Source organism: Engystomops pustulosus, chromosome 7 (assembly GCF_040894005.1).
Source record: "Engystomops pustulosus chromosome 7, aEngPut4.maternal, whole genome shotgun sequence".
Lineage (NCBI taxonomy): Eukaryota > Metazoa > Chordata > Amphibia > Anura > Leptodactylidae > Engystomops > Engystomops pustulosus.
Window position 1 is genome coordinate 8,063,897 of NC_092417.1, and position 26,604 is coordinate 8,090,500.

A 26,604-nucleotide genomic window follows, 5' to 3' on the forward strand; every position below is an offset into this window, starting at 1 on the left:
TACTGTGTCCTTATAGTGGTATCTGTGTATTGTGTATATGATATGTGTGTTATGTACATTACATGTATACAGGAGGCAGTGATGGGGGATATTACCTCCATACTGTGTCCTTATAGTGGTATCTGTGTATTGTGTATATGATATGTGTGTTATGTACATTACATGTATACAGGGGGCAGTGATGGGGATATTACCTCCATACTGTGTCCTTATAGTGATATCTGTGTATTGTGTATATGATATGTGTGTTATGTACATTACATGTATACAGGAGGCAGTGATGGGGGATATTACCTCCATACTGTGTCCTTATAGTGGTATCTGTGTATTGTGTATATGATATGTGTGTTATGTACATTACATGTATACAGGGGGCAGTGATGGGGATATTACCTCCATACTGTGTCCTTATAGTGGTATCTGTGTATTGTGTATATGATATGTGTGTTATGTACATTACATGTATACAGGGGGCAGTGATGGGGATATTACCTCCATACTGTGTCCTTATAGTGGTATCTGTGTATTGTGTATATGATATGTGTGTGTTATGTACATTACATGTATACAGGAGGCAGTGATGGGGATATTACCTCCATACTGTGCCCTTATAGTGGTATCTGTGTATTGTGTATATGGTATGTGTGTGTTATGTACATTACATGTATACAGGGGGCAGTGATGGGGATATTACCTCCATACTGTGTCCTTATAGTGGTATCTGTGTATTGTGTATATGATATGTGTGCTATGTACATTACATGTATACAGGGGGCAGTGATGAGTATATTACCTCCATACTGTGTCCTTATAGTGGTATCTGTGTATTGTGTATATGATATGTGTGTTATGTACATTACATGTATACAGGGGGCAGTGATGGGGATATTACCTCCATACTGTGTCCTTATAGTGGTATCTGTGTATTGTGTATATGATTTGTGTGTGTTATGTACATTACATGTATACAGGGGGCAGTGATGAGGATATTACCTCCATACTGTGTCCTTATAGTGGTATCTGTGTATTGTGTATATGCTATGACTGTGTGTTATGTACATTACATGTATACAGGTGGCAGTGATGGGGATATTACCTCCATACTGTGTCCTTATAGTGGTATCTGTGTATTGTGTATATGCTATGACTGTGTGTTATGTACATTACATGTATACAGGTGGCAGTGATGGGGATATTACCTCCATACTGTGTCCTTATAGTGGTATCTGTGTATTGTGTATATGATATGTGTGTTATGTACATTACATGTATACAGGAGGCAGTGATGGGGATATTACCTCCATACTGTGTCCTTATAGTGGTATCTGTGTATTGTGTATATGATATGTGTGTTATGTACATTACATGTATACAGGGGGCAGTGATGGGGATATTACCTCCATACTGTGTCCTTATAGTGGTATCTGTGTATTGTGTATATGATATGTGTGTTATGTACATTACATGTATACAGGAGGCAGTGATGGGGATATTCCCTCCATACTGTGTCCTTATAGTGGTATCTGTGTATTGTGTATATGATATGTGTGTTATGTACATTACATGTATACAGGGGGCAGTGATGAGGATATTACCTCCATACTGTGTCCTTATAGTGGTATCTGTGTATTGTGTATATGACTGTGTGTTATGTACATTACATGTATACAGGGGGCAGTGATGAGGATATTACCTCCATACTGTGACCTTATAGTGGTATCTGTGTATTGTGTATATGACTGTGTGTTATGTACATTACATGTATACAGGAGGCAGTGATGGGGATATTACCTCCATACTGTGTCCTTATAGTGGTATCTGTGTATTGTGTATATGATATGTGTGTTATGTACATTACATGTATACAGGGGGCAGTGATGGGGATATTACCTCCATACTGTGTCCTTATAGTGGTATCTGTGTATTGTGTATATGATATGTGTGTTATGTACATTACATGTATACAGGAGGCAGTGATGAGGATATTACCTCCATACTGTGTCCTTATAGTGGTATCTGTGTATTGTGTATATGATATGTGTGTTATGTACATTACATGTATACAGGAGGCAGTGATGGGGATATTACCTCCATACTGTGTCCTTATAGTGGTATCTGTGTATTGTGTATATGATATGTGTGTTATGTACATTACATGTATACAGGGGGCAGTGATGGGGATATTACCTCCATACTGTGTCCTTATAGTGGTATCTGTGTATTGTGTATATGATATGTGTGTTATGTACATTACATGTATACAGGAGGCAGTGATGGGGATATTACCTCCATACTGTGTCCTTATAGTGGTATCTGTGTATTGTGTATATGATATGTGTGTTATGTACATTACATGTATACAGGGGCAGTGATGGGGATATTACCTCCATACTGTGTCCTTATAGTGGTATCTGTGTATTGTGTATATGATATGTGTGTTATGTACATTACATGTATACAGGAGGCAGTGATGGGGATATTACCTCCATACTGTGTCCTTATAGTGGTATCTGTGTAGTGTGTACATTACATGTATACAGGAGGCAGTGATGGGGATACTACCTCCATACTGTGTCCTTATAGTGGTATCTGTGTATTGTGTATATGATATGTGTGTGTTATGTACATTACATGTATACAGGAGGCAGTGATGGGGATATTACCTCCATACTGTGTCCTTATAGTGGTATCTGTGTATTGTGTATATGATATGTGTGTTATGTACATTACATGTATACAGGAGGCAGTGATGGGGATATTACCTCCATACTGTGTCCTTATAGTGGTATCTGTGTATTGTGTATATGATATGTGTGTTATGTACATTACATGTATACAGGAGGCAGTGATGGGGGATATTACCTCCATACTGTGTCCTTATAGTGATATCTGTGTATTGTGTATATGATATATGTGTGTTATGTACATTACATGTATACAGGGGCAGTGATGGGGATATTACCTCCATACTGTGTCCTTATAGTGGTATCTGTGTATTGTGTATATGATATGACTGTGTGTTATGTACATTACATGTATACAGGGGCCGTGATGAGGATATTACCTCCATACTGTGTCCTTATAGTGGTATCTGTGTATTGTGTATATGATATGTGTGTTATGTACATTACATGTATACAGGGGGCAGTGATGAGGATATTACCTCCATACTGTGTCCTTATAGTGGTATCTGTGTATTGTGTATATGATATGTGTGTGTTATGTACATTACATGTATACAGGGGGCAGTGATGGGGATATTACCTCCATACTGTGTCCTTATAGTGGTATCTGTGTATTGTGTATATGATATGTGTGTTATGTACATTACATGTATACAGGGGGCAGTGATGAGGATATTACCTCCATACTGTGTCCTTATAGTGGTATCTGTGTATTGTGTATATGATATGTGTGTGTTATGTACATTACATGTATACAGGAGGCAGTGATGGGGATATTACCTCCATACTGTGTCCTTATAGTGGTATCTGTGTATTGTGTATATGATTTGTGTGTGTTATGTACATTACATGTATACAGGGGGCAGTGATGGGGATATTACCTCCATACTGTGTCCTTGTAGTGGTATCTGTGTATTGTGTATATGATATAACTGTGTGTTATGTACATTACATGTATACAGGGGGCAGTGATGGGGATATTACCTCCATACTGTGTCCTTATAGTGGTATCTGTGTATTGTGTATATGATATGTGTGTTATGTACATTACATGTATACAGGGGGCAGTGATGGGGATATTACCTCCATACTGTGTCCTTATAGTGGTATCTGTGTATTGTGTATATGATATGTGTGTTATGTACATTACATGTATACAGGAGGCAGTGATGGGGATATTAACTCCATACTGTGCCCTTATAGTGGTATCTGTGTATTGTGTATATGATATGTGTGTTATGTACATTACATGTATACAGGGGGCCGTGATGGGGATATTACCTCTATACTGTGTCCTTATAGTGGTATCTGTGTATTGTGTATATGATATGACTGTGTGTTATGTACATTACATGTATACAGGGAGCAGTGATGAGGATATTACCTCCATACTGTGTCCTTATAGTGGTATCTGTGTATTGTGTATATGATATGTGTGTTATGTACATTACATGTATACAGGGGGCCGTGATGGGGATATTACCTCCATACTGTGTCCTTATAGTGGTATCTGTGTATTGTGTATATGATATGTGTGTGTTATGTACATTACATGTATACAGGAGGCAGTGATGAGGATATTACCTCCATACTGTGTCCTTATAGTGGTATCTGTGTATTGTGTATATGATATGTGTGTGTTATGTACATTACATGTATACAGGGGGCAGTGATGGGGATATTACCTCCATACTGTGTCCTTATAGTGGTATCTGTGTATTGTGTATATGATATGTGTGTTATGTACATTACATGTATACAGGAGGCAGTGATGGGGATATTACCTCCATACTGTGTCCTTATAGTGGTATCTGTGTATTGTGTATATGATATGTGTGTTTTGTACATTACATGTATATAGGGGGCAGTGATGGGGATATTACCTCCATACTGTGTCCTTATAGTGGTATCTGTGTATTGTGTATATGATATGTGTGTTATGTACATTACATGTATACAGGAGGCAGTGATGAGGATATTACCTCCATACTGTGTCCTTATAGTGGTATCTGTGTATTGTGTATATGATATGTGTGTTATGTACATTACATGTATACAGGGGGCAGTGATGGGGATATTACCTCCATACTGTGTCCTTATAGTGGTATCTGTGTATTGTGTATATGATATGTGTGTTATGTACATTACATGTATACAGGGGGCAGTGATGGGGATATTACCTCCATACTGTGTCCTTATAGTGGTATCTGTGTATTGTGTATATGATATGTGTGTTATGTACATTACATGTATACAGGGGCAGTGATGGGGATATTACCTCCATACTGTGTCCTTATAGTGGTATCTGTGTATTGTGTATATGATATGTGTGTTATGTACATTACATGTATACAGGGGGCAGTGATGGGGATATTACCTCCATACTGTGTCCTTATAGTGGTATCTGTGTATTGTGTATATGATATGTGTGTTATGTACATTACATGTATACAGGAGGCAGTGATGGGGGATATTACCTCCATACTGTGTCCTTATAGTGGTATCTGTGTATTGTGTATATGATATGTGTGTTATGTACATTACATGTATACAGGGGGCAGTGATGGGGATATTACCTCCATACTGTGTCCTTATAGTGGTATCTGTGTATTGTGTATATGATATGTGTGTTATGTACATTACATGTATACAGGGGCAGTGATGGGGATATTACCTCCATACTGTGTCCTTATAGTGGTATCTGTGTATTGTGTATATGATATGTGTGTTATGTACATTACATGTATACAGGGGGCAGTGATGGGGATATTACCTCCATACTGTGTCCTTATAGTGGTATCTGTGTATTGTGTATATGATATGTGTGTTATGTACATTACATGTATACAGGGGGCAGAGATGGGGATATTACCTCCATACTGTGTCCTTATAGTGGTATCTGTGTATTGTGTATATGATATGTGTGTTATGTACATTACATGTATACAGGAGGCAGTGATGGGGATATTACCTCCATACTGTGTCCTTGTAGTGGTATCTGTGTATTGTGTATATGATATTACGGCTCATACTATACTATACCAGTGTCTTTCCTGGCCTGTGCCGGGTTCCCCTGGCAGCACAATGACATTTCTGTACTGATATCCACTGCTGACCGTCCTCTGCATGTCCTGGAAGATTTCATCCTTGTGTCTCCCTCATATTCAGATGATGAGACCCAGAAGTTTTACCAGCAGCTTTGTCACTATCCACATCATGTCCTGAGGATGACGTATGAATATTTCCACGAGGATCTGATCTACATTGTGGAGAACTGGAGGAATCAATCACTTCTACATGAGCTGATCTCCCGAAATATCCCAGATCTGGAGGTGAGAGAACATGATGTGCCAGTGTTATATACAGGTGTCCCCTGTGTTATCAGGTGTTATATACAGGTATCCCCTGTGTTATCAGGTGTTATGTACAGGTGTCCCCTGTGTTATGTACAGGTGTCCTCTGTGTTATGTACAGGTGTCCCCTGTGTTATGTACAGGTGTCCCCTGTGTTATGTACAGGTGTCCCCTGTGTTATGTACAGGTGTCCCCTGTGTTGTGTACAGGTGCCCCCTGTGTTGTGTACAGGTGCCCCCTGTGTTGTGTACAGGTGCCCCCTGTGTTGTGTACAGGTGCCCCCTGTGTTGTGTACAGGTGCCCCCTGTGTTGTGTACAGGTGCCCCCTGTGTTGTGTACAGGTGCCCCCTGTGTTGTGTACAGGTGCCCCCTGTGTTATCAGGGATGAATCTCCGGGTTATCAGAGTAAGGCCACGTGTACAGCGCCTCTCGCCCTTCCCATCCCTGCACAGTCATGGTAGCAGGACACACAATGTTCTCGCCGCACTGTGACCGCACAATAGACCTCAGTGGGGGCCGTGACCTCGCTGCCATTTTTGCGGGAAGCTCACAACCTTCTTTTACAGGCCTATGGCTTATATAGCAGATTATATTGTGTTAGTATTATAAGTGTAGCTATCCCGTCCTGCCCCACCCACACACATACATAAGGGGGTCATTATATTCTGGTAAATATTATGATTGTTACTTGTGGATTCAGGATTTTCTCCCCAACTATTCCATATATTCCTCTCCTCTGGACCAGCACATTATAGAGAAGACATTAAAGGGAACCTACCACCACATATCTACTTATAAAGGTAGATCGGGCGGTAGGTGGATCTATAGGACGTGAGGATAGACCTTTTAAGGGCTAATACTCAAGTCCCCACAATCTTTTGATAACTTTTATTTCGCTAATATGTAAATTTTCTAAAGAGGCTACTGTGGTGTGGAGTAGCCGGAGCTGAGGCTACACGGCGCGGCTACTACACGCCCCAGTAGCCTCTTTTATCCACCTACCAGATAACTTCGGCGCGTAGCTCCTCATAGCTGCACGCCCTCGCCTGCGAGCCCTGCCGTCTGCGCATGCAGGCCTGCGGCTGCGCAGTCATTGGAGCCACTGCGCATGCGCAGACGGTAGTCTTCGCAGACGAGGGCGTGCAGCTATGAGGAGCTGCGCGCCGAAGTTATCTGGTAGGTGGATAAACGAGGCTACTGGGGCGTGTAGTAGCCGCGCCGTGTAGCCTCAGCTCCGACTACTCCACACCACAGTAGCTTCTTTAGAAAATTTACATATTAGCGAAATAAAAGTTATCAAAAGATTGTGGGGATGTGACGATTAGCCTTTAAAAGTTCTATCCTCACGTCCTTTCAATGCACCTACCACCCGATCTACCGTTATAGGTAGATATTTGGTGGTAGGTTCCCTTTAAATATCTGTGTATATTAACCCTTAGTATTGTCTCCTTGTATAATGTCCCTTTTGTCTGACCTTTCTTGTGATCTTTCTAGAAATACATGAGTCTAGAACATGATGGAAACACCTTGGCACGGACTTTACTCCAGGATATTTTCCGGAGAGGAAGAGAAGCTGTGATAACGTTGTGGGTCAGTCTTCATGCATTACGGAAGGATCACGGTTCCCCGGTCCTGGACGCTGTACTGGAGGAGCTCGGCCACAGAGGTAACATTGTGTATGACATGTGTCACTCATCATATCCGGGGCTCATCATGTACAATGACCTCAGTAATACAGATCTCTGCACTGGATCAGTCATTCTCCGCAGTGTATAAATGTACAGATGGAGCAACGTGTTATATACAAAGGACTAACACTCTTATCTCACAGAGCAATAACGTTATAGAGACTTTGTGCAGCTGCTTTTTTATCTGTAAATGATTGTCCTGGGACGGGAAGAATATAATCAGATTGTGGATCTTAAATTTCTTTCACCAGATGTGATCACATATTAACCATTTACTCTCTGCAGAGAAAACACATCTTTTAATAATTATAAACTGGTGAATAGTTCTGAGAATGCATCAAATGGTCACACAGCAGTGTCAGCTGTGATCATACCCCAAATAGTGACAAGCATGTGGAGATAGTTTGTAGCAGTGTCCAGCCCTGATATGAAACAGAGGACCAGGAAATAGATGGATAGATCTAATTGTCTCTCTTACGTTGTCCTGCTTCCTCCTCTTGGCTGGTGTTGTCCTCTCACGTTGTCCTGCTTCCTCCTCTTGGCTGGTGTTGTCCTCTCGCGTTGCCCTGCTTCCTCCTCTTGGCTGTTGTTGTCCTCTCACGTTGCTCTGCTTCCTCCTCTTGGCTGGTGTTGTCCTCTCACGTTGCTCTGCTTCCTCCTCTTGGCTGGTGTTGTCCTCTCACGTTGTCCTGCTTCCTCCTCTTGGCTGGTGTTGTCCTCTCACGTTGCTCTGCTTCCTCCTCTTGGCTGGTGTTGTCCTCTCACGTTGCCCTGCTTCCTCCTCTTGGCTGGTGTCGTCCTCTCACGTTGTCCTGCTTCCTCCTCTTGGCTGTTGTTGTCCTCTCGCGTTGCCCTGCTTCCTCCTCTTAGCTGTTGTTGTCCTCTCACGTTGCCCTGCTTCCTCCTCTTAGCTGTTGTTGTCTCTCTCACGTTGTCCTGCTTCCTCCTCTTGGCTGGTGTTGTCCTCTCACGTTGTCCTGCTTCCTCCTCTTGGCTGGTGTTGTCCTCTCACGTTGCTCTGCTTCCTCCTCTTGGCTGGTGTTGTCCTCTCACGTTGCCCTGCTTCCTCCTCTTGGCTGGTGTCGTCCTCTCACGTTGTCCTGCTTCCTCCTCTTGGCTGGTGTCGTCCTCTCACGTTGTCCTGCTTCCTCCTCTTGGCTGTTGTTGTCCTCTCACGTTGCCCTGCTTCCTCCTCTTGGCTGTTGTTGTCCTCTCACGTTGCCCTGCTTCCTCCTCTTAGCTGTTGTTGTCCTCTCACGTGACCTTGCTTCCTCCTCTTGGCTGGTGTTGTCCTCGCACGTTGTTCTGCTTCCTCCTCTTGGCTGTTGTCTCTCTCACGTTGTCCTGCTTCCTCCTCTTGGCTGTTGTTGTCCTCTCACGTTGCCCTGCTTCCTCCTCTTAGCTGTTGTTGTCCTCTCACGTTGCCCTGCTTCCTCCTCTTAGCTGTTGTTGTCTCTCTCACGTTGTCCTGCTTCCTCCTCTTGGCTGGTGTTGTCCTCTCATGTTGCTCTGCTTCCTCCTCTTGGCTGTTGTTGTCCTCTCACGTTGCCCTGCTTCCTCCTCTTGGCTGGTGTTGTCCTCTCACGTTGTCCTGCTTCCTCCTCTTGGCTGTTGTTGTCCTCTCACGTTGTCCTGCTTCCTCCTCTTGGCTGTTGTTGTCCTCTCACGTTGTCCTGCTTCCTCCTCTTGGCTGTTGTTGTCCTCTCATGTTGCCCTGCTTCCTCCTCTTGGCTGGTGTTGTCCTCTCACGTTGTCCTGCTTCCTCCTCTTGGCTGTTGTTGTCCTCTCACGTTGCCCTGCTTCCTCCTCTTGGCTGTTGTTGTCCTCTCACGTTGCCCTGCTTCCTCCTCTTGGCTGTTGTTGTCCTCTCACGTTGCCCTGCTTCCTCCTCTTGGCTGTTGTTGTCCTCTCACGTTGCCCTGCTTCCTCCTCTTGGCTGTTGTCTCTCTCACGTTGCCCTGCTTCCTCCTCTTGGCTGTTGTTGTCTCTCACATTCCCCTGCTTCCTCCTCTTGGCTGTTGTTGTCCTCTCACGTTGCCCTGCTTCCTCCTCTTGGCTGGTGTTGTCCTCTCACGTTGTCCTGCTTCCTCCTCTTGGCTGGTGTTGTCCTCTCACGTTGCCCTGCTTCCTCCTCTTGGCTGGTGTTGTCCTCTCGCGTTGTCTTGCTTCCTCCTCTTGGCTGTTGTTGTCCTCTCACGTTGCCCTGCTTCCTCCTCTTAGCTGTTGTTGTCCTCTCACGTGACCTTGCTTCCTCCTCTTGGCTGGTGTTGTCCTCGCACGTTGTTCTGCTTCCTCCTCTTGGCTGTTGTCTCTCTCACGTTGTCCTGCTTCCTCCTCTTGGCTGTTGTTGTCCTCTCACGTTGCCCTGCTTCCTCCTCTTAGCTGTTGTTGTCCTCTCACGTTGCCCTGCTTCCTCCTCTTAGCTGTTGTTGTCTCTCTCACGTTGTCCTGCTTCCTCCTCTTGGCTGGTGTTGTCCTCTCACGTTGCTCTGCTTCCTCCTCTTGGCTGTTGTTGTCCTCTCACGTTGCCCTGCTTCCTCCTCTTGGCTGGTGTTGTCCTCTCACGTTGTCCTGCTTCCTCCTCTTGGCTGTTGTTGTCCTCTCACGTTGTCCTGCTTCCTCCTCTTGGCTGTTGTTGTCCTCTCACGTTGTCCTGCTTCCTCCTCTTGGCTGTTGTTGTCCTCTCATGTTGCCCTGCTTCCTCCTCTTGGCTGGTGTTGTCCTCTCACGTTGTCCTGCTTCCTCCTCTTGGCTGTTGTTGTCCTCTCACGTTGCCCTGCTTCCTCCTCTTGGCTGTTGTTGTCCTCTCACGTTGCCCTGCTTCCTCCTCTTGGCTGTTGTTGTCCTCTCACGTTGCCCTGCTTCCTCCTCTTGGCTGTTGTTGTCCTCTCACGTTGCCCTGCTTCCTCCTCTTGGCTGTTGTCTCTCTCACGTTGCCCTGCTTCCTCCTCTTGGCTGTTGTTGTCTCTCACATTCCCCTGCTTCCTCCTCTTGGCTGTTGTTGTCCTCTCACGTTGCCCTGCTTCCTCCTCTTGGCTGGTGTTGTCCTCTCACGTTGTCCTGCTTCCTCCTCTTGGCTGGTGTTGTCCTCTCACGTTGCCCTGCTTCCTCCTCTTGGCTGGTGTTGTCCTCTCGCGTTGTCTTGCTTCCTCCTCTTGGCTGTTGTTGTCCTCTCACGTTGTCCTGCTTCCTCCTCTTGGCTGGTGTTGTCCTCTCACGTTGCCCTGCTTCCTCCTCTTGGCTGGTGTTGTCCTCTCACGTTGCCCTGCTTCCTCCTCTTGGCTGGTGTTGTCCTCTCACGTTGTCCTGCTTTCTCTTCTTGGCTGGTGTTGTCCTCTCACGTTGTCCTGCTTCCTCCTCTTGGCGGTTGTCGTCCTCTCACGTTGTCCTGCTTCCTCCTCTTGGCTGTTGTTTTCCTCTCACGTTGCCCTGCTTCCTCCTCTTGGCTGTTGTTGTCCTCTCACGTTGCCCTGCTTCCTCCTCTTGGCTGGTGTTGTCCTCTCACGTTGTCCTGCTTTCTCTTCTTGGCTGGTGTTGTCCTCTCACGTTGCCCTGCTTCCTCCTCTTGGCGGTTGTCGTCCTCTCACGTTGTCCTGCTTCCTCCTCTTGGCTGTTGTTTTCCTCTCACGTTGCCCTGCTTCCTCCTCTTGGCGGTTGTCGTCCTCTCACGTTGTCCTGCTTCCTCCTCTTGGCTGTTGTTTTCCTCTCACGTTGCCCTGCTTCCTCCTCTTGGCTGGTGTCGTCCTCTCACGTTGTCCTGCTTCCTCCTCTTGGCTGGTGTTGTCCTCTCACGTTGCCCTGCTTCCTCCTCTTGGCTGGTGTTGTCCTCTCACGTTGCCCTGCTTCCTCCTCTTGGCGGTTGTCGTCCTCTCACGTTGTCCTGCTTCCTCCTCTTGGCGGTTGTTTTCCTCTCACGTTGCCCTGCTTCCTCCTCTTGGCGGTTGTCGTCCTCTCACGTTGTCCTGCTTCCTCCTCTTGGCTGTTGTTTTCCTCTCACGTTGTCCTGCTTCCTCCTCTTGGCTGTTGTTGTCCTCTCACGTTGTCCTGCTTCCTCCTCTTGGCTGTTGTTGTCCTCTCACGTTGTCCTGCTTCCTCCTTTTGGCTGTTGTTGTCCTCTAGGTCAGTGATTTTCAACCTTTTTTGAGCCGCGGCACACTTTTTATACTTAGAAAATCCTGGGGCACACCACCAACCAAAATAGCACAAAATGACACTAAAACAGTCATATTATACATATAGTTATTAATATAGATTACTCAGTGTGAAACCTGGGCCTGTTTCGATAAACACAAAAGGGATATCCTGGCAGGAATGGTGGAAAGACGCACACAAAGCTCTTCCTCAACAGTTCTCAGTTTCTCCCAGTTTTTAGTATATGGTGCTGATTATTATGTGGATCATATACTGCAAAATAAAGGGGTACAATGAGAAGTACTATGGCCATGAGGCCAGAGTACAAGTGCCAGCTCATATACTCAGCATATGAGCTGGTACTTGTAGTACTCCAGCCTCATGACCATAGTATTTCTCAATTTATTGGTGGGCATTACCTTGGCGGTGGACAAATGCAAGAGTCTCTCCGCTCTCAGGATGATGTGCCGGCCTCGGTGACGTCATTTTGTCACGCGAGGTTCAAAGCTTGCGCATGTGTTATTTTACACGTCTCCTACAGTGTAAGAAGCCGTGACTGCGCATCGCTGCGCATTGCCAGGAAACAAAACACAGGGGGCACCATAGTTTGGGGAACTTTCCCCGCGGCACACCCAACCATGTGTCGCGGCACACTAGTGTGCCACGGCACACTGGTTGAAAATCACTGCTCTAGGTCCTCGGGTACACAAACCGACTCCTGATGAAAAGCTGTAAGTGACTATTACTGCAGTTTGTCCATCCACTCCCTGCACACCCCTGGAAGGTGTCTGGTCCCTATACATTAGCAGGCACTGACTTCTCCACTCATCAGTAGTAACTACTGTCAGGGCTATTTGGGACACTAAACCATCTATTGATACTTGTGGACCAGTGGTTTGGTGTCTCAAATGACACTTTATTTGTCGCTTTCTACTTGCAACAAACATTTATACTCATCTCAGCCAGGGAAGCTTCACACCATGTTCAGTGTAGCCATGAGGCAAAATGGTTTTCAGGGGGAATCTTGTTTCCTGAATTTGGAGAAAACTCTTGTTCTATTATATTGAGCTGCTTTAACTCCTCCAAGTCATTCTGTGTTCAGCAAGTGGTTTCTACCATTTATATGTAAGTGGTTTATTCTTGGGGAGGAGGACGGGGGTCTGTGAGGTCCAGAACTTTCTATATAAATCCATCTATGTTAGGTTTTCTACAGATTGTTGATATAAATTCTGACCTCTACCTATTGCTGTGGAATAATTGCAGTGTCTGTGGTAGTCGTACATGTAGATTCTGATCCATCTACTTCAGTGACTTTCAACTAGTGTGCCGCGACACATGGTCGGGTGTGCCGCGGAGAAAGTTCCCCAAACTATGGTGCCCCCTGTGTTTTGTTTCCCGGCAGTGCGCAGCGATGCACAGTCACGGCTTCTTACAATGTAGGAGACGTGTACAATAACACATGCACAAGCTTTGAACCTCGCGCGACAAAATGACGTCACCGAGGCTGCTGCATCATCCTGAGAGCGGAGAGACTCTCGCATTTGCCCACCGCCAAGGTAATGCCCACCAATAATGCTGACGATATGAGCTTTTGCCTGAGTATATGAACTGTTGGCAGAATACTCAGCATATGAGCTGGTACTTGTAGTACTCCAGCAGTATACTGCATATAACAATGAGAAATGTAAAATGAGAAATACTATAGTCATGAGGCTGGAGTACTACAAGTACCAGCTCATATGCTGAGTATATGAGGTGGCACTTGTACTCTTGCCTCATGGCCATAGTACTTCTCATTGTACCCCTTTATTTTGCAGTATATGAGGCACATAATAATCAGCACCATATACTAAAAACAGGGAGAAACTGAGAACTGTTGGGGAAGAGCTTCGTCTGTCTTTCCACCATTCCTGCCAGGAGATCCCTTTTGTGTTTATCGAGACAGGCCCAGGTTTCACACTGAGTAAAATAAATTTAGAATCTATATTATTAACTATATGTATAATATGACTGTTTTAGTGTCATTTTGTGCTATTTTGGTTGTTGGTGTGCCCCAGGATTTTCTAAGTATAAAAAGTGTGCCGCGGCTCAAAAAAGGTTGAAAATCTACTGGTTTCATCTGGTCCCAGAGGTCGCACTAACATTTTTCCAGAAGGGTAATAATACTCCTATCACCATTTTTGAGGAGTATTTTTAGGCGAGGAGGAGTATGAAATTTTCAGTAATGCATAAAAATAAATACTGCCTGCATCATTCATTTATGCATGAATATGATTGCAGCCAGTGTTTTGTGTGCTTAAATAGCCAATTGAGACAATTGTATTAATTTCACGTCATGCATTAAATAATAGGGCAAAAGCTCTTTCCTTTTGTCTCCTTAAATTATTTCAACCTACAGACCAGACTATGGCCGCCCCTCCTCTTTCCAGACCATGGCTGACACCCCAGCCCCACCCCCTTTTCCAGACCTCGGCTGACACCCCAGCACCCCTGTCCAGACCTTGGCTGACACCCCAGATCCCTCATGTCTAGACCTCAGCTGACACCCCAGACCCCTGTCCAGACCTCTGCTCACACCGTAGACCTCCCTCACCCCTGTCCAGACCATGGCTGACACCCCAGACCCCTCACCCCCATCCAGACCATGGCTGATGCCTTAGACTCCCTCTGTCCAGACCATAGATGACCCCCTCCAGACCATGGATGACGCCCCAGACCACCCCTGACCACGCACGGGTTGTGATGCTGGTCATGCAGACCTGATTGTGGACAACGCTGGCCGCTAGAGATAAGCAGTCACGACGTCCGCGTTCTGGTTCTACCGTGAGTCCCGGACCCAAACAGCCCAACAACAATGCGGCAAATTGAAGCTCCTTGCAACTAGCTGTGACTGTGATTGGCCAGGGATGGCCATATCCACCAAAAATCATTATTGTCTCAGAAACTGCTTTTACACATTGTATACATGGTATATGCACCTAATGTATAACCCTGCCTGGGCAGTAGGCTGCTGCAGGTGTTACACTTATGAGACTACTCACTATGGAGTCAGGTCCCTGGTTGATCTGTTGTCACCTTGTCTTCTGGTACAGCCCCAGCCTTTCATATCTGCCACAACTATCACACAGAGACATCGGCATGGGGAGTGCTCGCTCAGTTTTGGCTTGTGCTTCTAAGTGGCTAGTGAACTTAAGTGAGTTGAAAAAAGCGGAGTTTGAAAAAGAGAAGTCCACAGAACTGTAAGGCCTCTTGCACACTAGCGTTGCGTTTCACGTGCGGGTGCAATGCGTGAAAAACTGACGTTTTGGCTGCGTTTTTGTTCCATTTTTCCTAAAGAGTAATTTGCGTTTTTGTTGCGTTTTCGGCGCATTTTTGACGCACGATTCAATGGGAGACTCGAGCATATTTCAAAGGGACCATGGTTTGGGATTAAAATGTGTTATTTAATTGAAAAATAATGTCTTCTTATAATTTGCACACATCTGCGATCTATTCTTCACTGTTCCGCGCGTATATTATCTCCCGACAATTTAGCAGATGTGAAGAACAGTGAAGAATAGAATAAAATCATTGTACACAGTGAACACAGTGACCACAGGATCATTTAAGATAAAAACACAGTGCAGAACACAGTGCAGAATAGATTACAGATGTTCGGCACATCTGCTTACTTGTCGGGAGATACGCGCGGAACGGCGCGAACAAAATAGCATGTGAAGAACAATATATATGTGTGTAAAGAACACATTGCAGATGTTTCCATACATCTGCAATGTCTTCTTCACACATATATATTGTTCTTCACATGCTATTTTGTTCGCGCCGTTCCGCGCGTATCTCCCAACAAGTAAGCAGATGTGCCGAACATCTGTAATCTATTCTGCACTGTGTTCTGCACTGTGTTTTTATCTTAAATGATCCTGTGGTCACTGTGTACACTGTGTACAATGATTTTATTCTATTCTTCACTGTTCTTCACTGTGTTTTATTAATTAAATGATCGTTCGCGAGCAGGGGAAATACTGTTATTCTGGTCACCTAGCAACCCTTACGTTAAAAACGCATTGCACTCGCATTGCACTTGCAATGATTGCGAGTGCAATGCGTTCTTGATGCATCTCCATAGACTTGAATGGTGCGTGAAAATTGCGCGTGACTCGCAAAAATAGAGCATGCTGCGATTTTGACGCGCGTGCAAACGAACGCAAGCACGCGCGTTGAAAACCACGCAAATGGAGAAAGACCCATTGAATACAATGGGACAGAGTGCAATGCGAGTTCTGAGCGTCAAATGCACGCGCAGAACTCGCGCGTGAAAAACGCCAGTGTAGAAGGGGCCTAAGTAACCTACATTTTATATCTCTTGATTTATATACTCATCACAGTTTTGTAACTTGGATATGGCTAGCAAGATTGGTGGTATGCTCCAGTGCACACTCTGCCACATGTATACACTGCTGGAGCAAGAGTTCCAGGGTGAATACCGCTGTGACAGATGTGCCCATATTTTTCTACTAGAAGCTCGTGTTAGAGATCTGGAGGAAGATATTGCACGGCTGCGAGCAATTGACAATCTTGAGAGGAGTATGCTGCTCACTGAGCAAGCAATAAGCGGGGTAGAAGTGGAGAGTGGAGAGGAAAGCCAGCAGGGCCAGGTGGGTAGCTGGGTGAGCTGTAGACGTAATAAGGCATGGATCAAAAACATTCATCATCGTGTGTACTAAGATTTCTTCAATCAATTACAATTTTTTTTTCTTGATTTTAATATTGATTTTATTCAAATCTTTTAGGCTCTGTTTTTAGAGTCTCCTTCTACAATTAATGAAGTGGTTGGGATTCATGAAGTGTACCAACAAAATATGGAGACCGAACAAACGGGTAATAACTCAACAGTTGAATTGGATCAGGAGGTAAGTTATAACAGGGCCTTTAAATTCAATTCAGCAATTAGAATATCAACTAAAAAAATTGTATTTGTTCTAGATGCAAGATTTAATTGCTGAATTAGATCTTCAGTTGTCATCAAGATCATCAACCTTGCAGTGTTTCCCTGATAACCCCCGCATAAGTGAGAATCTTCGATATGTAGTTTTTCATGAAGAAGAAGAAGAAAACAGGATAGGATCTATTTCATGGTGTACTTGTACACACTGGGGGTCATTTACTAAAGGCCCGATTCGCGTTTTCCCGACGTGTTACGCGAATATTTCCGATTTGCGCCGATCGTACCTGAATTGCCCCGGGATTGTGGCGCACGCGATCGGATTGTGGCGCATCGGCGCCGGCATGCGCGCGACGGAAATCGGGGGGCGTGGCCGAACGAAAAACCGCCGCATTTAAAAACCGAAAAAGTGTCGCTTGGGGACCGCTTACCTTCACTTGGTCCGAGGTGGTGAATTCCGGCGCGATGAGATGACTTTCAGCGCAGCAGCGCCACCTGGTGGACGGCGGAAGAACTACATTCATAAATCCCGGCCGGACCCGAATGCAGAGCAGAGAACGCGCCGCTGGATCGCGACTGGACCGGGTAAGTAAATGTGCCCCACTGTGTTCCTATGCCCACTAACATTGAATCCATATGTTGCTTTGAGATTCAAAATGTCAAGCCGTACCTGCAGTCATCGACTTGCATAATTGAACATGATTTGTTCAATATCTACTGCCGGAGACAAGACACTGGGTCAATTAATGTACGGCTTGCAGGACAATTTCTTCGTCCACCACCACGCAAAATTGTAAACAGGTATTGAAATTAAATATTCTGAAAAATCATAATCACAATAAATGTGATCCATTATCTTAAATGAAATTGTTAAAAAATGTCTACAAAATTTAGAGAAAATCTTACATAAGGTATTACTTGATACCAAAAATTGTGATTGTAAATTTTAAATATGGTTTTTATTTTTTACTACTTCTAAAATTAATTTTCTGTTTATTTAAACATTGTCAGATGTATTCGGAAAACAGCCTACCGTGCTTTCACTACATGGATTCATGGATTTCTCGGAGTCGGGAACAGGCGACCAATACCATCCTGTGTCGTGAATTCTGTTAGAAGTACATATCCTGATCCAGACAACGAATACGTTGGTTTCAAACCCTGCGACGATGATGCAGCAGAATTTTTTGCTCTTGAATAATTTTTTAAAAGTTATTTAGTTACTATAAATTATGTTAATTTATAAAATTTTCTTTTTTGTTTGCTATATTACATTGACAAAATTGAGTAAGGCTCCTTTTGCACTACAGATTGAAATTATCAGTTAATAATCCCATTGACATCAATGCAAAGTTTATTTATTCCAAGAAAGCGGTTTTCCCACGAGGGCAAGTTAGGCCCTATCTACAGGATATGGCCTAACTTGCTGCTCACTGTGGGTCTCAGTGCTGAGACCTACACAGATCATGACAATGAGGTGTCCAACTGATCCCTCGCCGGTCCTCTGACTAAAATGGGAGCATATGTAATGACTGTTCCGCTCCATTTATCTCTATGGAAGTGACGGAGATGGCTGAGTAACAAGTTCTCGTGATCTGCAGGGGACCCACACTGATCAACAAGTTAGGCCCTATCCCGAGGATAGAGCATAACGTGTCTTCGTGGGAAAACCCTTTAATTTATTTATAGCCAGGCATCAGTGACGGTTACTTAAATTTTACAATGATGTCAATGTGATTTTTAAATGATTTTTCAATAAAGCCACTTATGGCTATTGATCTTTTTTCCTGTGTCACACATCAACATGGAATATTGATCTGTTTATAAGATGTAAACAAAGTGTTATTGTTTATTATAAAAAAATGGAAAAAATGTTTATATTTTTTATTTATGGTTTTATGTTTCAGATTTACATTGTTTGAAGTAAACTTGGAATATTTAAAAAAAAATTGTTTGTTTTATTAGACTATCAGTTTTACAGGGAACATTCTCCAAAATGGTGAAGAGATATATTATAACACTGAGGTTTAACTTCACTTTAGTTTGAAGTGTGATAAAAACAAGTAAAACAAATCATACAACCAAGCTTTGTGAAAATTTTAATGTTCTTGAACTTATTATAAACAAAAAAATTCTTGCAAAATAACATTTTTTTTTAAATTTCAACAATGTCTACAACTTTTTTTATTTACCTCACTGTTAAACATGTTATGTAGTGTAAAACTGACGTGTTTAACACACTCATAAGGTATGAACTAGTAACCCAAATATTAGCTAAGGTTAGCCAAGAAAGGTTCTGATGAGCATCTGAATCTAATCAGTCTATGTCGTTGGATTTCCTCCTTGTTTGGGCGCTCTTTATTAGCTAAATTCGGCGGCAAAGTGGGAGCCCTGGAGGTCCAATCCGTGTTTAATTCCCCTCGAGCCAGTTGTAATACGTTTATTGATAAGTCCTCAAGGTAATCCACACTGACCTTTTCGTACACATCACGTATAAACCACCGAGATTTCCCCTTAGGTATTACAAGTGTTGTTCTTTTGGTGCCGATTTTTTGAGAAGTTTTTTTCTCAAATTGAACAACAGCTTGAGGCCTACCAACATTGTTGTTGTGTGTTAAAGCTGCTAATTTTGTGCGTGCCTCCATCGAGTCTATTCCAAAATGTATTCTTTTTGATCTGTACTTTAATGCAAGACTGTGAAAGTTTTCAAGTCTTCCTGTGTGGCAGTTATGTACGAGATTTGGAAGTTCTTTGATCAATTGTTCATTTTTTACAATCCTTTCCAAATTTTTGTATGGTGGGAATCCTTGCTTCAACCAAAACAAATCATGGTCCTCAGGATTCAATGGTGCATGACCACACTTTGAATAAAGATTTCCTTCCCATTCATGTATATTCACAACATGGTTTAGGACAGACAACCATTTTTCCTGCAAAAGATTTGGATTTCTTTCACAATTCTGTACACACCACCAAAAATGTAAGATGATCTTATCAACCCAAGGCACGAGTTCTTTACAAAGTCTTAATTTGCTGGCAGAAGTAATTTTTTTTTTCAGCGACTTGGCATAGTGCCAGATATCGAACTGATGATTTATTGTTTCATAATCTTCTTTTAATTTCTTTCTAATTCCGACATGTCTATCAGATGCAAAGATACGTATCTTGAAGCCTTTTTCTATTAGTCGATTAATGCAAATCTCAAAGCCGAATTTCTCCATTGCTACTGAAGAATTGCACTGTGAACGTTGCACTACTTCGAAATCTAAAATTTTACCTGTGATTGTGTCAAGAATTGTGTACACACAGTATTTGGCACTGTGTCCAGGGCTGTCACACTGCCCATCTCCTGCAACACACAGACCTTTTTTACTTATTTTGTCTTGATTTATCTTTTGATTTTCTTTCCATGCATAATCAATAACAGGAAATAAAAACTTAGTTTGGTATCTGTAGTAGGACGTCTGAGATATTCCAACCAATCCAAAAATCTCAAATAGTTCTGCAACCTTTTGAAAGTTCAGTCCACTAAATAGTATCGAGGCTGCGAGTAGAAGGTTCCCAGAGGCATAGTTTTTAATTTTTGGCTGGGATTCTAAAATGTGAAATTTGTGTCCTCCAAAACATTGACCGGTAACTCTGAAAAAGGATCCTTGAAATGTTTTTTTTATAGTTTTTACTCTGTTTTTGCAATTTGGATCAAATTGACAATGTACCTTCATTAGCACATTGTCCAAGCAACTTTCAAAAATAATAAGCTTGCGATCGTTTACTATTTCCCTTTCACTTGAGAATGTAACCGTGGGAGGTGGATTTTCAGGAAAAAGTGTGAGGTAGTCAAATAACTCTGAAGAATCCATACTCGGTTTTTCAGGAACAAAACTTGTTTCTTTATGATTCAATGTTATTGCAGAAAACGAAGACTCTGCTGTCGGGCATTCAGGTTGTTTTTCTGCATCACAATCAATTGGTGAAAGCGGTCCTATACCTTCCATTGAAAAAGCATGGCTTTCTAAGTCTTCTGTCTCAATATGGGCTTTTTTTTTCAATGGTGAGGTGAACTCTGTAATGGAATATAATATTTGTCTCGATTTGCTCGACATGGGGGTGGAGGCCATTGGATTTGCTGAGTACATGTCTGTGGAAGATATAGCACTGCCCATTGCAGTGGGCAATAATTCATCACGTACAAAAACCAATTCTGAATTTAGCAAAGTGTAGTCAGTTTGTGTACCAACACTATGCATCTGTTTGTCTAAGACACATTCTTGAACCCCAGGTTCTTCTAATGAAGTGGATGGAACTGCATTTGCCTTTGTTCTAGTCAACTCTAAAGGTCTTTTTCTATTTCGTTTTCTGTCCTTCTTTAGACTTTCCGCAATCACCGATTCTCCTTCTGGAACTCGCGGAAACAGGGTTGGAAGGGCATCCTTTTTCAGGACTCGACCGGTTGATGTGACTAAATAACAGTCTTTTTCAAAGTGCAATGAGCACAGTGCATATTTATTTTGCTTACTTCCATGACATATTTTGTCAGCCATACTCTCTACATTTTGAAAAATTTGGCCTGTTTGTAGAAGCCACAATTTAACTCTTTCACGATCACTTGGAAATTTATGTATCATGATATTTTCACTTGAAGCCTTTTTCCCAGACTTGTTAAGGCAGTGGTTCACAAGGCAAGACGGCATATTTTCTTAGAAAGACAGTATTGTATTCTAAAAAAGAGATTTGATAAACTAATTATATTATATATAGCTATGAAATTTAAAAAAAAAATTAATAAAAATTTAATACACTAATACTCTGAAGCAGATACAGAATGAATAAGTATATATATGATAATGTAAGGGAAACGGTCACCACATTTTGACAAATACAAGAGTATTACCAGTTACCATAGTGTACACTAATAGCCTGCGCTATTCATCGGTAGCCCTCAATGCTGGGATCACCAGGAGTCATCTGACTCTCCAAGCATGGGAGAGAGAGGTGCGAGAGGCATTCATAATTAGCAGCCTGGAGCAAATGACATACTGGGGCAGATTTATCAAGCTGTCTGAAAGTCACAATTTTTCTAGTTCACCATGGCAACCAATCACAGCTCAGCTTTCATTTTACCAGTGCTCATGAATATTTTAAAGTGGAGCTGTGATTGGTTGGCATGGGAAACTCGAAATATTCTGACTTTCAGACAGCTTGATAGATCTGCCCCATTGTGCCTGTACTCTGGCCTGCTAATTATAATTTCCTTTTCTAGGTGATCCAGGCATTGAGGAGTAGCGGTGAACAGCGCAAGCATCAAAATTAAGGAGCCTTAGTTATTATCTATGTGTGCTTTTACTACTGGTGACATCATAATGTGTGATCAGCTATAGGCACGCACAAACTAAGATAACAGGAAGCGGCAGGGACACAGCCAGAGCATCGCGAGAAAGCAGAGGACCTGCGGGCGGTGAGTGTTGGTTTTCAAAACGGTGAGTACAGAGTTTGTTTTTTTACTAGGGTGTGAATAGCCCTGGCCGACTGGCTGTTTATAACTGTATACTGTGGGCTTGTGCTGCTGGCTATGTATTAGGGGGGAGGGGCTGGCTCACTGGCGTAACTAGGAGAAGCAGGGCTCCATAACAGATTTTTGCATGGGGCCCCCCTTCAAAATATTCATACATACACACACATTTATACAATTACTAACATGTACACACTGAAATACACAACATAACATTCTACACTCACTTTTATATACTCGTCCACACATACATACGTATACACTCATAAGCACACATTCATGTACTCCTATATACATTTATACACTAATACATACAGTATATACAAACTCACTGTACATACATACAGTATATATGCATCAAAGTTGCATGCATACTGTTTATATACATACATATAGCATACATACATCATATTCTTTTACATACAGTATACACCCAATGTGTATACACAAACATGCAGTATAACAACACCATATACCCACATACTGAATCTATATACAGTATATTCACACAAAATGCATATACATACAGCTTATAATCATACATTCAGTATATGCAGCATATACACACACAGCATATATATATACACACACACACACAGCATATATACATACAGCATATACACACACACACACACAGCATATATACATACAGCATATACACACACACACGCACAGCATATACACACACACAGCATAGACACAAGCACAGCATACACACACACACAGCATATACACAATCACAGCACACACACACAGCATATTCACACGCACAGCATATACACACGCACAGCATATACACACGCACAGCATATACACACACACAGCATATACACAATCACAGCACACACACCACATATTCACACGCACAGCATATACACACGCACAGCATATACACACGCACAGCATATTCACACGCACAGCATATACACACGCACAGCATATACACACATTCATTAACTATACATACATATTTAGGGAATTACATTTCTTGCAGACCGGCTGATGTGCAGTGGGGTGGGTCAGTTATCCTGCGAGACTAGGAAGTGTGCCGGCCGGGCAGCCACGGCAGCAACATGGCGGCCGAGGAAGCAGTGTGGAGGAAGGGTGGCCACGGGAGCAGAGTTGAGGGCGGTGAGCCGTGGGAGCAGCATTGAGGGCCGGCGGACAGCTCCCGGACCAGTGTGCCGGCCGGGAGGCTGCGGGACCAGGGTACCGGCCAGGCGGCCATGAGAGCATCATGCTGACCGGGCAGCCGCGGGAGCAGTGTGAAGGGCGGGTGGACAGCTGCGGGAGCAGTGTGCTGGCCGTGGGACCAGGCTACCGGCCAGGTGGCCGCGAGAGCATTGTGGCGGCCGTGCAGCCGCGGAAGCAGTGTGGAGGACCAGCAGGCAGCTCCTGGACCAGTGTGCCGGCCGGGCGACCGCGGGACCGGGGTAACGGCCAGGCAGTCGTGGGAGCAGCGTAGCGGTCGGACGCAGGAGAGGTGGGGCTGGATGGGTCAGAAACTCTGGGGCGGGTGTGATAAAGAGGGGGCGGGTCAAGGGATTGATCGTTTACCTTAATGCGCCGTATAGCAGGGCCCGGGCGGCGGTCGGATCGGGTACGGAAATGCAGCGCAGTCTGCAGACATTGTGATTGTGCCACTGCCCGGGCCCCTGAAGCTCACCGACCCCATAGAAACCGCTACGGCGGTAGTTACGCCACTGGGCTGGCATTAAACTGGGGGGTAGGGTCTGGCTATAAACTGGGGGGGCAGGGGCTGGCTATATGCATTGTGGGGGTATGGGCTGACTAGCAATATTATTGGGGGCATTGGCTGGATAGGTATATACTGGGTGGAGGCTGTAACCAATGCATTTCCCACCCTAGACTTATAATCCAGTCAATAGTGCAATACCCGGGTCTGCATATACTAGAGTATTTACATTATCTGTAATGCATAAGAAAATGTTTAAAGGAAACCCACCACTTCCGATGGTAGTTATAATCAGGGTGATCTTGTGCAGGTGCTTATTTCCGTAATGTTTTTGAACTGATATAAAGCGTTTAAACGCTTTATTAATCTTTATATACAAGTACCTTCACCGCACCCTGGATGGTGCTCGGCGCACCATGCGCGCAACCACTTCCTGTTCATGTGCACAAAGCGGTCGTGCGCGCAGCGCACGTACTACGGTGCGGTGCTGCCACTTCCTATATAAAGATTAATAAAGCGTTTAAACACTTTATATCGGTTTAAAAACATAACGCCAAAAAGCGCCGGCACAAGCTCACCCTGAGCTGGTGCACGCCATTTGCAACTTATAAACACCATTGGAAGTGGTGGGTTTCCTTTAATAGCTATCAGATTCACTTTGAATAAATGACAATATATCAAATATTGACTTTGAATAAATGAAAGTTACTTACGCAATGTGAACAAATCAGATGTAAGTTGATGACCTTGTGATTATTGAAAAAAACAGAGGCCTATAAAATAAAATTGAATTTATATTGGATTATATTTATAATGAACTAATTAAACTATATATAAATTACTAAATTAAATAAAGTAAATTTACCGTTTTCTGTACAGCACGTTGTATTGAATTGCAGCGCTCGTGTCAATACTTCTAAAGACAATCTGTAAGTACAAAAGCAAAGATCAGTTTACATTTATTCTAAACTTTGGCTCCGGGTTGTCTTTTTGGGGTGATAAAGTAGAACAATAAGCTTTGTCTAAAAACCATTAAAGTCAATAAGTAATCTTACTCACAGCAACAGGAGACTGGAGAAGACAATAAAATCTGCAAATAAACAAATACATTAGTTTAGAGGTGGGTTATTTTAGAGAGAGAAGATGGATGAGGGAGATAGAGATAAAAAGAATACTTGCTTTGTTAGTAATTGGGTGACATAGACAGACTTCAATCAATATAATAATAATTTTTTTGAAAATTGGGAGACAATTCTTTGCTACATAGGTCCACATTTACAGTGCACTGTACTGTATGCATTTACCTGTGTATAGTGCAGAGTGCACCAGATTTAGGATTTATAGAGCACATTATTCTGGCATTTGCTGCATTGCTCAGACAAAGTGCAATTTTTTTTTCGTTGGTGAATCTTTAACATGGGGCATGCAAAAATATTCTGTATGACGTTGAATGTTAAATCTGGTTAACGGTCCAAATGAGCAACCGAACACCCCCTTGAGTGCAGAAATCCATGTAGAAGAAAATTGCAAAATCTTTCAGAAAAATGGCTGCATTGAGACGAACATATGATTTCTCCAGCCCTATATTTCTGTGCCGTATGAGCCCGTATATATGTGACATTTTTCATCCGTATGCAGCACATATGCAACCTGTATTTTATACGTCCCCATAGACTTCTAGGGCATACGGAACTGAAATAGGGGACATGCTCTACTTTTTCATACGGTCATGTGAATGCATTCTTATGAAAAAAAAATTTCCAATTTAGATATTTGGAATTTTTAAAATTGGTTTTAAAAATTTCTCTCCATAAAGAAACATGGGGAACGGCGACGTACTATGGGAAAAGATAGGACATGTCCTATCTTTTCCATGAGAAATGGAGCCACACTTGTGCTGCAGCGTATGCTCCCTTTGCTGTCTGTGGGAGACGTATATTCAATGTATATACGTCCCTAATACAGCAGTGTGAATGCAGCCTTAGATGCACACGTTACTGTTACCATATTCTTAAATTTTGCTACTTGCATGTAAGCAAACATTGTGATGAATAGGTTAAAATCAACACATTTTGAAACAATTTGGGTACAAAACAGAGGAAGAGAAATAGAGAATATTAATCATATAAACAGATATTTAGATAGTTTAGTTTTGGAAAAATAAAATTTGTTATACCAGAAGCATAAAATCGTATGGGAGGTTTCCTACTTACATCTTTCAACCTGGAAGTTCAGCTGCAGACTGATGAAGACAAGTAAATTATCTCTGAGTTCTGCCACTGATAAGAAAACACATCCTTTTAGAGGTTGTTGTTTGGATATTCAAATTAGATTAGACAAAAGGTAAAAGTTGATTATCTCAATCCTATTCTTTGTGCGGCACTATGGTTCAAAAAAAGATAGATAGCATTTGGAATAACAAAAATGTAATGTCGATTGGTATGTAAGGATATATATATATATATATATATATATATATATATATATATATATATATACACACATACACAAATCTAACATTGCTTTTAGGTATATATATACACACACACAAAAACATTGGTGCCACGGGTCTTTATATATATGTATTTATATACATATATA

The 26,604-nt window shown here is 43.0% G+C and overlaps 1 protein-coding gene across 1 annotated transcript; it reads right to left on the minus strand.

Annotated features, from left to right (window-relative positions):
• Positions 1-18,884: 18,884 nt before the first annotated feature.
• Positions 18,885-26,303, minus strand: LOC140069217 (uncharacterized). The gene is made up of 5 exons (XM_072114670.1): positions 26,217-26,303; positions 25,063-25,093; positions 24,869-24,930; positions 24,717-24,776; positions 18,885-21,516 (listed from the first exon to the last, which is right to left on the minus strand). The coding sequence occupies exon 5, from the start codon at positions 21,487-21,489 to the stop codon at positions 19,069-19,071; it is 2,421 nt and encodes an 806-aa protein (XP_071970771.1). The 5' UTR covers positions 21,490-21,516; positions 24,717-24,776; positions 24,869-24,930; positions 25,063-25,093; positions 26,217-26,303; the 3' UTR covers positions 18,885-19,068.
• Between the last annotated feature and the right edge of the window lie 301 nt (positions 26,304-26,604).